The sequence below is a fragment of the Lissotriton helveticus genome, chromosome 11 (assembly GCF_964261635.1).
Source record: "Lissotriton helveticus chromosome 11, aLisHel1.1, whole genome shotgun sequence".
Classification (NCBI taxonomy): Eukaryota; Metazoa; Chordata; class Amphibia; order Caudata; family Salamandridae; genus Lissotriton; species Lissotriton helveticus.
In genome coordinates this window covers 1,000,198,740-1,000,210,769 of record NC_136072.1, presented here as the reverse complement: position 1 = coordinate 1,000,210,769, position 12,030 = coordinate 1,000,198,740, and the positions used below count along the sequence as shown (strand labels likewise).

Sequence of the window (12,030 nt, the reverse complement as noted above, 5' to 3'; positions counted from 1 at the left end):
AGCCCTGCAGAATCATGCAGCTCTTTCCAGAAGGCTTTATCGGATCTGACGCAGAGCTACTCCACGTAGATGTTGACTAAAAGTCTCACCGGATCTAATGCAGAGCGACGCAGAGCAAGTTATAGAGCTGCACCAAGCAACTCTTGACTCGCCGAAAAAACACTGAGCAATGTGAGCTCTGCATAATAGCTCCGTGCAGACCCTGCACCAAAGTCAGAAGGTAAAACCCGTAGTGTGATGAGCAATGTCCTGTTTCTCTTCCAGGGGATCCTCATCAATAGTCATAAGCATTAGAATATTCCCGCCCATGCGCGGGACCCCGGAAACAATATATTATATGTGCCCCACATATATTATAGACATATATATAAATATATATATATATAAAAATAAGCAATTGCAGCCAAATAAACAATAGAGCTGGAATATGCAGTGAAGAATTTCCACAATACAGTGAATTCTGTATTAGAAACATGAGAAACAACACCAATGCTTGTTTAGAAACTGTTTTAATGTACAGAAAACAGTAGAAATTCTCATAACACACTGTAAGCATATACAGCTCCCAGGCTGCATTGCAAAATCCCAGTCTAAAAAGACTGAAAAGCTAACCTGTAGCTGAATGCACTAAAACTGACGCTGTGCCTTTAAGGCACCTCTGCCCCTAGCTTCCCATCATGCCTCAGGGGTTACAGTTAGGTCAGTTGTTCTTTCCGGCTCCTTCAGGAAGGACCCTGGATACACAGCTCCACACTTTTCTGCCTTTTTCAGTCAGAAAATCTTCTAAAGAACAATTTTTTTTGATTTACTTTGACTTTTCACATCATAGTCAAGTAAATAACTGCTTAGCAGTCAATTTTTTGTGAGGTTTTTCCTTTCAGGATGCCCTCACTTTTTGATGATTGCCCTTCTTGTGGCCACAAGAAGGCAAAAACAGACTCTCATGAGGTCTGTATTTTATGCTTGCCAGAGGATCATGATCCTAAAGACTGTTCTCATTGTAAAAAGCTGTCTGACAGAACACTTAAAGACAGAGAGAGGAACAGACTCTATAGTCTGGCTCAGAAATCCATGAGAGGAAGATCTGCGGAGAGAAAGAGTTCAAAGAGACCCAGAACTCCCTCCAAAGGCAAGTCAGAACGTCCATCAACCTCAGCACCGGGCTCGGCGCTGAAAAAACGACATCTGATGGACAGTTCAAGAGAAAAAGCTCAGTCGGCGTCGAGATCGGCGTCGATGAGGAAATCGTCGTCGAAAAGAGGTTCGCCGTCGTCGAGGAAAGCTCCGCCGTCGTCAACTAGGCGACGATCGGCGTCGAGAGAAGCCACGAGATCGCCGTCGACGAGAGGTTCGGCTTCAAGACATGAGTCAACTCCGCCGCCGTCAACCAGGCGACGGTCGGCGTCGAGAGACAGATCACACTCGCCGTCGTCTCTACGTCGACAGGCTTCGAAGAGTGTAACACCTCCGTCGACGTCTCCACGGAGGCGCTCGGCGTCGAGGAGCAAGAGCCCCCTCGGACGATCGTCGTCGAGGAAGGGATCATCTAAGGCACGTCGGCGCTCGTCGTCGAGGATGTCCGATCCTCCGCCGTCGCCACATGCCAGGTCGATGACATCTCCGTCGCCGACAGATCAACGTCGGCCGACGTCGAGAGCTCCGTCGACGGCAGGACTAGACCGTTCGGCGTCGAGACCTCCGTCGACGGCAGGACTAGGCCGTTCGACGTCGAGACCTCCGTCGACGGCAGGACAACGCCGGTCGACGTCGAGACCTCCGTCGACGGCAGGACAACGCCGTTCGACGTCGAAGGAGATGACTCTGTCGTCGGCACATCATCACCGATCGACGTCGAGGGACCACAGATCATCGTCGAGGCATTCAACGCCGAAAGTTATCGCCCCGTCGACGCCACAGAGGCGTTCGACGTCGAGGGAAAGGCTTTTGAGACGTCCTCCAACACCGGTGAGACGGAGATCACCTTCAGTGCCTTCGACAGTCCTGGTGACACAATCTGCTTCGCTCCATTCCTCCTCAAGTGCCTCGGGGTCAACCGGGTCATCTTCGAGGAGTAGGAGTCCGGTTCAGAAGAATCCCCATCGGGGTTACACTTCACATATAAGACTTTCGCCAAGATGGTACGCTCCTTTGAGTAATTGGAAGGATTCTAAGGCACCAGAGAGACTTCAAAGGTACTTGAGTCCAATCCACAGGTCTCCTCTTCAGCAAGCAGAAGAGACAGAGCGATCACGCTCACGAGAGAGAAGAGTGGACAGGTCACATGCCCCTAGGGTCTCCCGATCACCAAGGAGGGAGCAACCCAAATCTCGAACACCGAGAAAGGAGGTACGAGATGTGAGATCGAGATCTCCAATACATCAGAGGGTATCACGTTCTCCTCGAAGGGAGGAACGACCTAGGAGATCTCCGGTGAGGAAGGAGCATTCTCACCACAGGAGAAGAAGAACTCCTTCATCCTCTCCTCCAGCTTCGCCTAGATCTTCTAAAGGGGACTACTCTCCGACGCTGGCAGACAGCCCTCGCTCAAGAGCTTCCCCTCTGGACGACGTCAACACGTATTTGGACGTTTTGCAAAGGGGTGCTTACAAGCTGAATATAGAAATGACCACTCCAGAGGTGTCCACTACTGTGATTTTTGAGACTCTTCATCACAAATCATATGCACGGCCGTTGCTTCCATTAGTCCCAGGAATAATGGACCCAATCAAAGAGGTTTTCCTCACGCCAGCAACGATCAGAGCAGTTCCGGCACGTATCCAGAAAAAATATAGGCCGGCTGACTCAGATCCTATCTTCGTTAAAGGTGAGCCTGCAGCGGACTCAGTTATTGTAGCCTCAGCTAGGAAGAATCACACGGTCGCTCCTTCTTCGTCAGTTCCTCCTGACAAAGACAGCAAGACGCAAGATTCTTGGGGACGCAAGGTGTGCAACACAGCAGCTTCATCCCTAAAAGTCTCTAGTGCATCAGCCCTTCTGGGAAGGTACGATAGAGCCCTATGGGACTCCATGGATCGATTCAAAGAGAAATTGCCCAAGGAGGACCAGAAGGACTTTGAGGAGACCGTGACGGAGGGCTGTTTGGTGGCAAACCAAATGATTAGTTCATCAGCAGATAACGCCCTTCTAGCTGGACATAACTACTCACATGGAGTATGTGCGAGGAGATCCTCTTGGCTGCGTTTAACTGGGCTCAAGCCAGATGCCCAGCAGCGCATACTCAATCTGCCTTTTTCCGGATCTTCACTCTTCGGGGAGCATGCCGATCAGGAAATGGCCCGGATGAAGACCGAGTTAGACACAGTAAAGGCAGTAGGTCTGGAGAAACAGAAAGCACCGTTCAAACGACGCTTCAAGACCAACAAGAACCGGGGAGGCCAACAGAGGGTTCAAACCCCTCAATGGTCTCAAAACAAGCCGCAAGGAAAGCCACAATACAGAGGAGGAAGGTCAAGCAGAGGTAGAGGCGGACATAATCAATCCTCTACCACACCTAGAGGAGGCAAGGCCTGAGCAGTGGCTTCCTCTGTCGCCGTTACCCACTCCAGTGGGAGGAAGTGCTGCACAACATCTGGCAGAGTGGGTCAGCATCACGAAAGATCGGTGGGTGCTGAATATACTGCGCAATGGATATGCGCTACGTTTCAGGAAGAAACCACAACCGGCTCCTCCAAAAAAAGTCTCGCTCGTACCATCTGGAGCTCCTCAAAAAGGAGGTGAGCGTCCTCTTAAAGAAAAACGCAATCGAAGTGGTACCCCTCTCCCAAAGGGGGAAAGGAGTGTACTCAAGATATTTCCTTGTTCCCAAAAAGGACCAAGAAGGCAAATTCAGACCAATTTTGGATCTTCGACTCCTCAACAAAGTGGTGGTCAAAGAGAAGTTTCGCATGTTGGCACTCCACCAAATATGTCCTCATCTACAGATCGGAGATTGGATGTGTTCGGTGGATTTACAAGACGCGTACTTCCACATTCCTATTACACCAGGTCATCGAAAGTACTTGAGGTTCCTGGTAGGGTCCAGGCATTACCAGTTCAAAGTGCTCCCTTTCGGACTCAAATCCGCACCAAGGGTCTTCACCAAGTGCATGGCAGTGGTAGCGGCGTGTCTACACAAAAAAGGTCTCTTTGTGTACCCATATCTAGACGACTGGCTCCTGAAGAGTCCGTCGCCTCGGCAAGCCACCAAAGACTGTCACCTGTGTCTCCAACAGCTACACAGGCGGCCTCCATGTAAACTCAGAAAAATCGATCCTGCAGCCCACACAAACTATCCACTATCTGGGAGCAGTTCTAGACACAAAGTTAGGAAGAGCGTTTCCTTCGCAAGAGAGACTTTCTTCCATGGGACAAAAATGCAAAAAGTTACTTCAGATTCCTCGTCCAAAGGTGCGAGACGTAGCGTCTCTGTTGGGCTCCATGGCGTCCTGCATCTTCCTAATACCGAACGCCAGGTTGAGAATGCGGCCTCTTCAAGAGTCTGTGGAGGATCAGTGGGACCAAGCGTCTGGAGATTGGGAGGATCGAATCATCCTGTCTCAAGCAGCGCTGACCTCAATACAGTGGTGGACTCGCCCTCGGAATGTCCTGCAGGGAGTCCCTTTTCAGCAACCTCTGCCTTCTCTGTCTGTGGTAACGGACGCATCTCTAGAAGGCTGGGGTGCTCACATGGGTCATCTTCAGATTCAGGGTCGCTGGTCGACCAACCTTCAGACATACCACATCAACATGCTGGAACTTCGAGCGGTTCATCTGGCGCTCAAGGCGTTCCTTCCAGCAATAACAACGGACAAAGTCCTGGTTCAGACGGACAACACTACAACTATGTTCTATCTGAACAAGCAGGGAGGAACTCGATCTCGCCCTCTGTCTCTGGAAGCCCAGGCGATCTGGCACTGGCTTCTGGCTCGGGGACTGTCGGTGGTGGCAGTACACCTTCCAGGCGAGTTAAACACAAAAGCAGACGCACTCAGCAGGCACTTCGAAGATCAGCCAGACTGGGTGCTAAACGACGAAGTGGTCGAAGAACTCTTCCGTTGCTGGGGTCGTCCAGACATAGACTTATTTGCGGACGACGAAAACGCCAAATGCCACGCCTTCGCGTCCAGGTTCCACCGGCCAGGGACGCAAGGGAACGCTCTCCTGCTGGAGTGGACAGGAATGTTCGCTTATGCTTTTCCCCCTCTGGCACTGATTCCGAAGGTGGTGGCCAAGCTCATCAGATCGAGCATGGACATGATCCTAATTGCTCCGGATTGGCCGCGACAATGGTGGTATCCAGATCTGTTACATCTGTCGCGGTGTCCACACAGACGGCTGCCGTGCAAGCCAGACCTGCTGAGCAAAATGGACGGGAGGATCCTGCATCCCAACCTCCAGTCGCTGAACCTGACTGCATGGCTCCTGAGGTCTTGCAATATGGACACTTAAATCTGCCTCCGGAATGTATGAATATTTTAAGAGAGGCGAAGAGACCTTCCACAAAGACGTCTTATGCGTTCAAGTGGAAAAGATTTTTCATTTGGTGTAAGGACCATGGCTTTTATCCCACCAAAGGGCAAGAAGAGGTAGTCCTACCATACCTCCTATACTTAGCGACATCAGGGTTGAAATACGCTTCTATTAGGGTTCATCTATCTGCCATAGTAGCGTACAGAAAATCACCTACACAAACATCGTTTTTTCAGGTCCCGGTGGTGAAAGATTTCCTTCAGGGATTAAAGAAGGTCTATCCACCTGTGAGAAATCCTTCTCCTCCCTGGGAGTTGAACCTGGTTCTCTCCAGACTGATGTCTACACCGTTTGAGCCTATACACAAGGCCTCCTTGCAGCATCTCACTTGGAAGGCGGCCTTCTTGGTGGCAATAACCTCTGCGCGCAGGGTTAGCGAGATTCAAGCACTCTGCACCAAGGAACCTTACACTGTGTTTCACCACAACAGAGTAGTAATGAGGGCTCACCCTTCTTTTCTTCCAAAAGTGGTATCGGATTTTCATATAAATCAAACGATTACCCTTCCTTCGTTCTTTCCTAATCCATCGACCCCAGCTGAGAGGTCGTTGCACTCGTTAGATCTTAAACGGGTGCTAAAGTTTTACCTAGAAAGAACAAAGGACACCAGAAAGACAGACCAACTCTTTGTCAATTATGGTGCAATGAGGTCCGGGTTTGCAGCAGCCAAAAGATCCATCTCCAGATGGATTGTCTCTTGTATCAAACTAGCATACCAGCTGGCTGGCAAACCTTTGTTGCAATCACCCAAAGCTCATTCCACTAGAGGGAAAGCAGCCACAATAGCTTTTTTGCATGACATTCCTATGTCAGAAATATGCAAGGCTGCGACATGGAAATCAGTCCATACCTTTACAAGGCATTATTGCCTAGAGTCTGATTCCAGAGCGGATTCTCAAGTAGGGCAAGCCTCCTTGAGAAACCTATTTGGGTAGAAAAAGGCCTATTTTTGGGCCTACGGATATAAATGTTATCTGTTGATTCCTTTGCCCGCAGGGATGAGGTGAGGCTCGCTACTCTATTCTAATGCTTATGACTATTGATGAGGATCCCCTGGAAGAGAAGGATTAGTTACTTACCTGTAATCCTAGTTCTCTTCCAGGGGTATCCTCATCAAAGTCATAAGCAACCCTCCCGCCTCCCCGGGCAAAGGACTTTGTTTATTTAATAGGAGATGTTTTTTAACCTGTTATTACCATGGTTTGGTTTTCAGTCTCCGAAAAGAACAACTGACCTAACTGTAACCCCTGAGGCATGATGGGAAGCTAGGGGCAGAGGTGCCTTAAAGGCACAGCGTCAGTTTTAGTGCATTCAGCTACAGGTTAGCTTTTCAGTCTTTTTAGACTGGGATTTTGCAATGCAGCCTGGGAGCTGTATATGCTTACAGTGTGTTATGAGAATTTCTACTGTTTTCTGTACATTAAAACAGTTTCTAAACAAGCATTGGTGTTGTTTCCCATGTTTCTAATACAGAATTCACTGTATTGTGGAAATTCTTCACTGCATATTCCAGCTCTATTGTTTATTTGGCTGCAATTGCTTATTTTTATATATATATATATATATATATTTATATATATGTCTATAATATATGTGGGGCACATATAATATATTGTTTCCGGGGTCCCGCGCATGGGCGGGAATATTCTAATGCTTATGACTTTGATGAGGATACCCCTGGAAGAGAACTAGGATTACAGGTAAGTAACTAATCCATCCAGCCCGTGCTCCGATGTCAGCTTAAACTTGTGACTTTGTCTCAGTCCAGCACAACAACATACTAACAGTTGGTGTTTAAAAATTTTTAATGCTATTTTCATCTAACATTATTATTATTACTATTATTATTATAATTGAGCTTATAAAGCACGCAGCTACGTGTAGGTTTCCCGGCGCTAAGAACAGGATGAGGGTAAAGAAAGCAGGCAAAGTTTAAGACTCGTAAGATAAAAGAATAGCCTATTGATTAAACAACCAGGTCTTTAAGTCCTTGCGGAATTTAAGGTAAGTAGGTTCAGTGCGCAGGAGAAGGGAAGGGAATTCCAGATGGAGGGTGCCAAGTAAGCAAAGGAACGACCGCCCATTCTTGCCCGTTTAATCCTGGGTACCTGAAACTTGTGCTGGTTGGAGGAACAAAGAACACGAGAGGGACAGTATTGGTGAACTAGATTTCTAAGATAAAGTGGAGCCTTGCCAGTGTGGAATTTGTACATAAAGCATAAGGCCTTAAACTTTGTACGGCACTCAATGCGAAGCCAGTGAAGGTTCTTCAAGTACAGAGATGTAGAAGATTTATAAGGGAGTTTGCAGAGAAGCCTGACCGCCATGTTCTGCACCATCTGCAATTTACAAGTTACTTCCGTACATGCGCCTAAGTAAAGGACATTTCCGTAGTCCAGTCTGGATGTAATTAGAGCCTGAACTACGTTTTTTTGTGTGTCCTGAGGAAGCATCAAAAACTCATTAAAACTCATGACTCCGGTTTTACTGATGTTTGAGCACTACATAATTACTTTACACATTTCCTCTAAGTTAAGGCTGACTGAGTTTGTGCCTAGCTACCGGATAGTTAAGCACAGGAATATTTTGTGGCTTTTGTGGTTCACCCTGATAAGGATTATGATTATTATTTGAAGTAGGTTCTCACCCACTTCAACCAATAACCCAATTTCTTACAATATATGCTGATCTGCAGCCTTTAGCAAAGGGTGTATGTTGAGCTACAGCCTTTAGCAAAGGTTATAGGCTGAGTTACTCTCCTTTGCAAAGGATATATGCTGAGCTTTTGTTTTTGAAGAAATGTTATCTGCTGATCAACTGTCTTTAACAAATTAAATAGGTTGAACTCCTGTCTTTAGCAATCTTAGGTATGTCAGGTATATCCTGGCATACTTTCTTTAGTAAATGTTATACGCGCAATGGGTATACATTCATCTACTCTCTTTCTTTCCTCAGACACCGATTCATCAGTGGTGGAAGCAGCCAAGCAAGACTTGAAAAGCTGTGGATTTGAATGCTGGGAAACAAATATTGGTGGTCCGGGAGTCTTGCTGCACACCTCGTCCTCCTTGAAGGCAGACGTGCGGCAGGTGTTCGAGGGTCTATGAAAGATCTTAATGAACTGAAATCCTTTTCTAAGTGTTGCATGGAAACGCTTGTGCCAAAGCCGCTTCAAGATTGCCTGAACACCCTGCATCTTCGGGGGAATTCTCTCTGTGAATGTAGAAGATAGAGCGGGTCAAGTTAAGGCACATAAGTAGTCTTGGAAAGCCGACCCTAACAGGAGATCTTGGATTCATAAGAGTGCGACCTTATTAGTACTTGGGCACAACAATTGTCACTTTACTGCCATTTTACCACAGCCGGTGGTCTCAGGGAGAAGCTCCAGCATTTGTAGCACAAATGAGTGACTGAGTGGACACAATAATGAGGAGGACAGTGAATTCTGCTGCTGAAGTTTGCTAACTTATTCTTTACAAACTACAATATTTTTCTTCATTTCTTCGTTGTGTGCACAGTACGGGAAGCACCCTGCTGATACAGTAAATGTATGTGTAGTGAGCCAGTGCTTCGGTTGCTTTACGTACCAGCTCAAAGCAGTGCAAAGAAGAACAATGAACAATTCGGGTGTGGGGGAGGAATTGAAGACCAATAGGTAAACTGACCTGATGAAGTCCCAAATAGAAGGGGCTAAAGTGGGCAAGTGAAGCTTGAGTACAAGGAGGTACTGGGACAGGATGAAGTCAGGGTAGTGTAATGGCCAGGATTAGAAGCTGAAAGCAAAAACAGCACTTTTGACAGTTATCAAGTTTATCCCTAATGCTGCCATAATTTGGCATGAAAAAAATAAACTAAACACTAAATAGCCTTTTCATACTAAACAACAAAGTGAATGGGTGGAAAGTTACCAGTACTGTAAAAAACTGAATTGTTGGCATGACCTCTTTGAAGAAGCGCCCACTAAGAAGAACCACAAAATGTGAGCTATGCTTGGAGAGAATACAATACTGAGTGTCCTCCAACCACAATAAAGAAAAATGAAGACAAAAAACGAAAAACATAATATTTCTCTTAAAAAAAACAAATCTGAATTGTTTCATGATTTTATTTGTTGCCATTTTATGTTTTAGATTTAAGGTGGCTGAGTCTAAGTTTAAATACAGGGAGGATAGGTGCTAGTGGAACAGTTTCACTAAATCCAATGGGTTTCGTGACCTGTCCATGAGCAGGATATGAGGGGAAATAACTTAATAAAGGCCAGTGTACGTGATAGTAGAGTGACCTGATAAAGTCCACTTACACTTTGTGAAGAAGTGATGTGGACATGATTATGGTCTCTGCTGTCACTTTTGTATTCTCTTCCTCTCCGTCTGCTTTCCTGCCCACCTTGTCTCAGTGCTTAAACCCAGAGAGGCAGCCAGTGACCTTCTTTACATGTCCAGTCCACTGTGTATTTAAGCCTCAGCTGGTCTCGCATTCCATTATCTTTGTTCTTTTCTTCTAATAACTTATTGCATGAATTGATCCATCAGTTCATTGATCCAGTCTCTACCGGGCATCCATGAAAGCACCCTTCGCTCTAACTCAGGAATGCCTATTGTTGTTGATCAGGAAGCGGAATAAGTTTGAGCTCAATTAGAATGAGTCGCACCGGAGGCAGGAGCGGATTGGAGGCCAGTCCGGCGGCTCCATGTTTTCGAGTCCCGGTGTCGACTTAACATCCTTTAGGTCTGGATAAATCAATAATCTCTCCAGGCCTGAATCTGCCCTGTGCAAAGGTCTTGTGTAGAGTAACCAAAAAATAGGTGGCCAGGTAATGGGTGATGTCAATGCCCAGGAGTAGTTATGTGGGATGCGAGGTAGCTAGCAGTATTTGAACCACCTCTCGTTTATGGGCTGTTTAGATTTATTGGCTAACTTTGGGAAATCTCACATTACGGTGTCGGGCCAGAGAAGAAAAATGTGGCCTTGTTAAGATTTAAAGATAGATCTATGAGTAGTGTGAGTAAATTCTTGGGGTTACTCATCACTCGGGTGGCACAGCTTAATATTTCCCGTATGAAACTGAGCAGGGCAGCCGGGACCATCCTAAATCTCTCTTTCTCAACTTTTAAGGGCTCTGCCGCACCTTTTATAAAAATATATAACCATCAGTGTATCCCTGCAGCTGTGTATGGTGCCAAGATCTGGGGTAACCTAAACCCAGCAGCTCTACAGATTGAACAAAATCACATCTGTAGAAGACTCCTTAATCTCCTGCCCTCAAGTTCACATTTTATTAGGCACCCCGAGTTAAATTTGCCTTATATTTCTGCTATAATTAGGTTGGCCCGCTGCTTTTGTGGGTTAGCATATGGACCAACACCAAGGCTAGTTTTAACAGGGAAGTATTTTTAGCCCGCCTCCAGCTTGAAAAATGTTTCCCTATCCCTTGCCTGAATTACGTTCTTAAGTCTTTTAATGATGTAGGTTTACGCAATGTTTTTTTTTTTTTTAGCACCGCTTACTATAAATAAATCAGATAAATCCCTAGTGAAGAACTGTTTCAGGGAGTAGAGCCTAAATCAGCGTCTGGAACGAGTGTGTGCTATAATGTCTGTGAAAAATTACTTGATTACTTTGGCATCACCAGATCCAACTTTTTAGCTTACCCTGGAGCTGACCAAATGGGAAACATCGTTTGCGATGGGACTGTGCGTAGAATGTGGTGCTTTTATGGGGGTGCTCACCAATGGAAATCTTGTTTCTCCTTGTGATTGGACTTCTTCTTAGTCTCTACAGCATTCCTGATTTTTCTGTAAATACTTTCAATGGAAATAGATTAATTGTATAGAGAAAGGGTTGTTAATGTTGGGTTGAGTTGGCACTCTAACTTTTAAGTTGGAAAGTTTTAGTTCTTTTAAAAAGATGTTGTACCTTTGCAGACAACCACATGGCTAGAATTGGATGTCAATTATTTATTAACTCTTAATTGTCCGTATGAATTTTATGCATCTCTTTTATTGTTTCTTGAGAATCAAATAAAGATTATGATGCTGATGACCACCCGCTATTCCCTGGTGCCACTGCGTATGCGCTTAACAGATGCTAAACGTTTATTTAAATTTCACTATCAAGCGACGTGCTGCGTTTGATGGGTAGGTGTTACCCTCCCCTTGTTTGTGCAATCACGGACGAGGGATTTACACATTAAGACAACAGGGGTGTAAATGAGCCGGGAATGGAGCGCGCACAGGATAGTTTTGGTAACCTGCAGCTTAAGCTCCCATTTTGCCCTCTTTGAGGGTACATAGCGAGTCCTGGTGAGAGGGGTTAGTCAATCCTCAGTACGGTCAGCAATTGAGGACCAGGGGTGGAGATATGGCACAGTAGCAGGGGCACTGTCGAACTAGGTTTCCCTTATAAGCATGGCACCCAAGCACGGACACGGGGCTATGGAAGGGCTGGCCACACAAGAAGAACATTGCTCCTTGAAGGAGCTCTGGGAAGTGGCGAAGACAC

The 12,030-nt window shown here is 46.3% G+C and overlaps 1 protein-coding gene across 3 annotated transcripts in view; it reads left to right on the top strand.

Annotated features, from left to right (window-relative positions):
- MVK (mevalonate kinase) overlaps positions 1–11,571 on the top strand; it is a 171,635-nt gene extending 160,064 nt beyond the window's left edge. For all 3 annotated transcript variants that reach the window (XM_078667359.1, XM_078667360.1, XM_078667361.1), the window contains one exon: positions 8,485–11,571. In XM_078667359.1, coding sequence (XP_078523485.1) covers positions 8,485–8,636 — 152 coding nt within the window. In that variant the 3' untranslated portion in view covers positions 8,637–11,571. The remainder of the gene's footprint in view (positions 1–8,484) is intronic.
- The last annotated feature ends 459 nt before the right edge of the window (positions 11,572–12,030 follow it).